General features: G+C 40.6%; 1 protein-coding gene across 2 annotated transcripts in view; it reads left to right on the top strand.

Annotated features, from left to right (window-relative positions):
• LOC106531499 (transportin-1) overlaps positions 1 to 4312 on the top strand; it is a 52757-nt gene extending 48445 nt beyond the window's left edge. For both annotated transcript variants that reach the window (XM_014027378.1, XM_014027377.1), the window contains exons 24-25: positions 2296 to 2437; positions 2540 to 4312. In XM_014027378.1, the coding sequence (XP_013882832.1) occupies positions 2296 to 2403 (108 nt within the window). In that variant the 3' untranslated portion in view covers positions 2404 to 2437; positions 2540 to 4312. The remainder of the gene's footprint in view (positions 1 to 2295; positions 2438 to 2539) is intronic.
• The last annotated feature ends 326 nt before the right edge of the window (positions 4313 to 4638 follow it).

Below are 4638 nucleotides of genomic sequence, written 5' to 3'. Positions count from 1 at the left end.
CATTTATGTATTTGATGAAATATTAATACTTTATTAATTACATTATTTCTTCCATTATTTCATTATTTATTGTATCCTGAATGAAATGGCTCTCCATAGATAACAGCAGACTGACTGCTGGTAAAATATACGACAGGTCTGGACCACTCCTGAATTTTGTTCGTATCTGAAAAAAATCTTAGAATATGAAAACATTGGTGAATGTCACAAATTCTCCTAAATCACTCGTACGCACAACTTAAGAACAAACCTGTGCGTACGAACGGTTCTTGCATGAGGCCCAATGTGAGGATTTACGCTCCCACTTCGGATGTTATCATCCATTAAATGGATGTTATTAGTAGTTATCAGTCCCATAGAATGGCTTCAGGATGTCCCGACTGTGGCTCCTAGTGGGTTCTCCGTCCCATAGAATGGACTGATAACGTCAGAACCGGCTGGTTAGTAAGAGGCATAAAGCCACTAAGGTTAATTTTAGAGAAAATGACATGGGCTTCAATAAAGTAGACTGTTATTGTAGGGCTATGGGTAGAGCGCTGGACCAGAGAGCGGGAGAGCAAGGATCGAGACCAGGCACGGGTAGTAAGAAAAGGGCGAGAAACCCCCACCCCACCCCTGGACAAAAAATTTATTAAAATATGTCTAGGTTATTTACACATTCAATGTCATTGATATATTAACCCACTAGGGGGCACTGTCTGGACAGTCTGAAGCCATTCTATGGGACTGATAACCGCTAAAAACGTCCATTTAATGGACTGATAACACTAGAACCCGCTGGGATTTACACTGCGTCCGCAGGGTGGCAGCATGCGCATAGCCATTCACCAAAATGACACTGATCCCGTGACATGCTGTCACGGTTTATCATTCTGTTTGGGTAGCAGATCACAATATGCAGCATATGCATCCACACAAAAATGTGCAGATTTTATTCTGAAATATGACTGCAAAAAAACATCCCAGCGGTGCAGTTTCAACTGTTGCTTTGAGTCCGTCCTCCACAGAATGAATTGTTTTGGGCTGACTTCCACATTTATCACTGACTTTATTGCACAGTCTGGCATTTCCTGCACCCTCTTCTCAGTGCACCTCTGTGTTTCACCGTTCACAGTGCCTTGTAAAAATAAATTGGGCTTACACTTGTCACTAATAATAATCCTTCCATGTGTTTTAAAATCCTCCTTCAATCCAGGTTCTCGTTGGACTGCGACTGTTGGATAGCATTTGGCGAACAACACTTAAAGGGATCCCCGATTAGTTGTAACATTAGACTTTATTTGATAAAAATATTTTAACTGTAAAATAAAGACTGTAAAAATACTGTAGGATGTTCAGTTTTTATCATTTTTAAACTAAAAGTTTAAAAATATATTATATTACACGGATGGGGCCATTTTATTTACATGCAAAGCATTCTAGGTAAATGATGACGTGGATAGGTCCTCGGTGCGAGGCTGCTAGCGAGCTATATCCACCCTGAAGGTTAATCTTGGACAATATCTGATGATCGACTCTTTTAAATGAAACCAGAGAGCGTTGACAGAGAGGAGAAGGTAGAAATGACTCAGCCTGGAACTGAAAATATGGATGGAGGACAACAGAGCTGCTTCATGGAAGAACAACCTCAGATTAGCCTGTTAGCTTTAGCATTAGCCCCGACTCTATCACCATATATATGTATTAGCTCAGAGCTACACATTCTCCTCTCATCACTGAGGTCCTCCATCCACATGACAGAGAGGGGAACACAAAAATGACTCAGCTGCAACTGAAAATATGGATGGAGGACCTCAGTTTAGCTTGTTTGTCACACTAGCACCGAGCTAATACATATAAGGCAATATAGCATTGGTGCTAGCGTGAAGGCTCAGGCTCTGTAGTTGCTCAGCTGAACAGCTGAGCAACAGCTGGAACAAGCTTCCTTTAAGCGTCACGGGAGCTTTCCTCCCTCAGCTCTGCTGTTGACAGCAGTGTCGTCATCAGTCCAGCTACAGCTGCTAAAGGTGGGTACAAAGCAGGCCCAGGAGGCTGTGGTGTGGCTGGAGCTGGGAAACTAAATAACAGCCACAGCCTAGAATCCAGTTTCACAAGCTGTGCACACAAAAATTGGGTGAGGCTTTCAAAAACTGACTTTGCAACACGTGACCACGAACAGAATCCAGCTAGACTGCAAAAAAGAAAAAAAAAATCACCTTTTCTTTCAGAGTTTTACTTCGCCAACTAGTCTCCAACAGTCACAGTCTGCTGAGATGTCATTAGATGCTGGCGTGAACTGTTGGTGTTTATTTCCAGATCCTTCACGGGTTCAAGAACCAGGTGGGAGAAGAGAACTGGAGGCGCTTCTCAGATCAGTTCCCATTGCCGCTGAAGGAACGACTGGCCACCTTTTATGGGGTGTAGCACTCCCCCCCCCAGCATCGTGCCTCATCATGGGGTCAGTGTTTTACAGAACTCGCTCAGTTCAGCTTTTAATAAGAAACAATGGATTCAACTAAAGTGAACTGCATCCTAAAATGGGCTTTCCTCCTCTGCACAGGTCCTTCACTGTGGGAGACATTACAGGGAACCATCCCAGGGAACGTCACCCTTAACTTGGGGGGGAAAGGGTGCAGACCCCTCCCCGACCTGGTGGACGGGGAGGGAGGGAGGGAGGGAGGGAGGTGGTAGCTGCAGTTCTCAGTGCCCTTCTGCACAAGCCGATGGGGAAAGAGAGTGGCAGTTCAACCTTATCACGGGAGGAACATTCATCCAATCTCATCTCAATCACAGATAGAGTTTATCACCTTTTTCCTTCTCAGTTCTTTCACAGATATCTTACTTTCTGGACTATTGAAGAGAAATGTTAGCAAAAATCAAGAAGTCTTACAGAACTTTGTAAAAGATTTATTTATTTTTTGTTAGATTAGGAGAAAAGGTAAATCAGGGCAGGAATACATTAATAGGACTCATCAAGAAGAGCTTTAGGAGTAAAGCTGACCTCTCATCAGGATGTATTCTAGTTTAAAGTTAAGGATTAGAAGCTCGTGTTTTACATTAGAGCCAACCAGCTGCATATCATCCAGAACAAGTGATCGCCTGTGAAAGTTTCTAATTCTTTTAGTTTTCAAACTAAAGCAGGGCAGATGTTAATGATGTCCCCAGAAAAAGCACAAATTAAGAGCAGCTTTTCTGGTTAAAAAAAAAAGGAAAGAAAGTAAAGTAGCATGCTTTTATTAATGTGGGAAGCTGTTGAACGTTAGTGATGAGTGTTGACAGCTGTCATTGCCATTCGATAAGTGTAAAATAGATTTACAGTACTTTTTTGTTTCCTTTGCCAGAGAATTACAGCAGCCTTCTGTAATGTAGCATGACAGGGTTTCCACACCGAGTTTGTTGAATCTGTGACGTAACGATGGAGTGAGTCTTTGTTTTGTGGTGTGAATGTAACACGGACATTCATCGGCAAGCATATCAAAGATTTAGATGCTTAAATTCATTTTTTTTATGTTGCTTATAGCCTTCTTAAGGAGGAATGAAGGAGAAAGTGCAGGATAGCCAACTGTGTGCAGGTCGTTTATGTGTTCATGGAGACTTAACGCCACAATGACACCAAACCTGTCTGTGATTCTTTGTTTTTGTGACTCCTTGCTGTTGAACCAGTCAAGTCAGTGTTCGAAATGTTCATTTTCTTTCAGCGTGTTGCAGTTTTTGTTCCTGGTTGTTTGGTTTCCTGTGCTAAAAGCATGATCTTAAGACTGTGTAACGTTTCGGGTGGGTTTCATCTCTTGCATGTTGGTGGCCCCCTCACATCCCAGCATTTAGTGGGACGAGGGCTGTGGGAGGGGAGGGAGCTTCAATTCAAACTTGTGTGTACACTGGGACATGTCAAATTTAGCATAAACTTTGCTGGAGTGTGCTCTTCCTGAACGTTCCCCCCCATCAATGTGAAAATACTGTAAAAGTACAAGAATGTTGTTGTCTGTTTTGTGCTGTTTTTTTTTATATTTAAGTGTCTAAATGTTTAACTTACAGCCTGAATGTATTCCATGATGAGTTAGAGAGAAAAAAAAACTGTTTTTGTTTGTTTGTTTTATTTTTTTTTATGATTTTACACCAATTTTTGTTTCTTTTTCTTTTCTTTTCTCTGCTGGTCAGAGTAAAAGCTGCAGTATTTAATTGTTTTAAGTGCACAACATGCACCTGAAATTTGCATGAACAAATAATGTAGCCAAACCCCAGTACAACCATAATTTAAAACATTTTTGCTGCTATTTTTATTATTTATTATTATTATTATTATTAATTTAATGTAATAAACGTCTTTATGCAATTGGTTGCAGTAAAATCAGTTTTAAGTTTAGCTGAACTCACAACGTACAATCCCGATTCGGTCAATTAACATTTTAAAGGGATCCACGATTAGTTGGAACATTAGACTTTATTTAATAAAAATATATTTTAACTGTAAAATAAAGACTGTAAAAATACTGTAGGATGTTTAGTTTTTACAATTTTTAAACTAAAAGTTTAAAAATATATTACACGGACGGGGTCATTTTATTTTCAAAGCATTCTGGGTAAATGATGACGTGGATAGGTCCTCGGTGCGAGGCTGCTAGCGAGCTATATCCACCCTGAAGGTTAATCTTGGACAAT

The sequence above is a fragment of the Austrofundulus limnaeus genome, unplaced genomic scaffold, assembly GCF_001266775.1.
Source record: "Austrofundulus limnaeus strain Quisiro unplaced genomic scaffold, Austrofundulus_limnaeus-1.0 Scaffold643, whole genome shotgun sequence".
Taxonomy (NCBI): Eukaryota; Metazoa; Chordata; class Actinopteri; order Cyprinodontiformes; family Rivulidae; genus Austrofundulus; species Austrofundulus limnaeus.
This window is presented reverse-complemented; position numbering and strand designations above follow the sequence as displayed.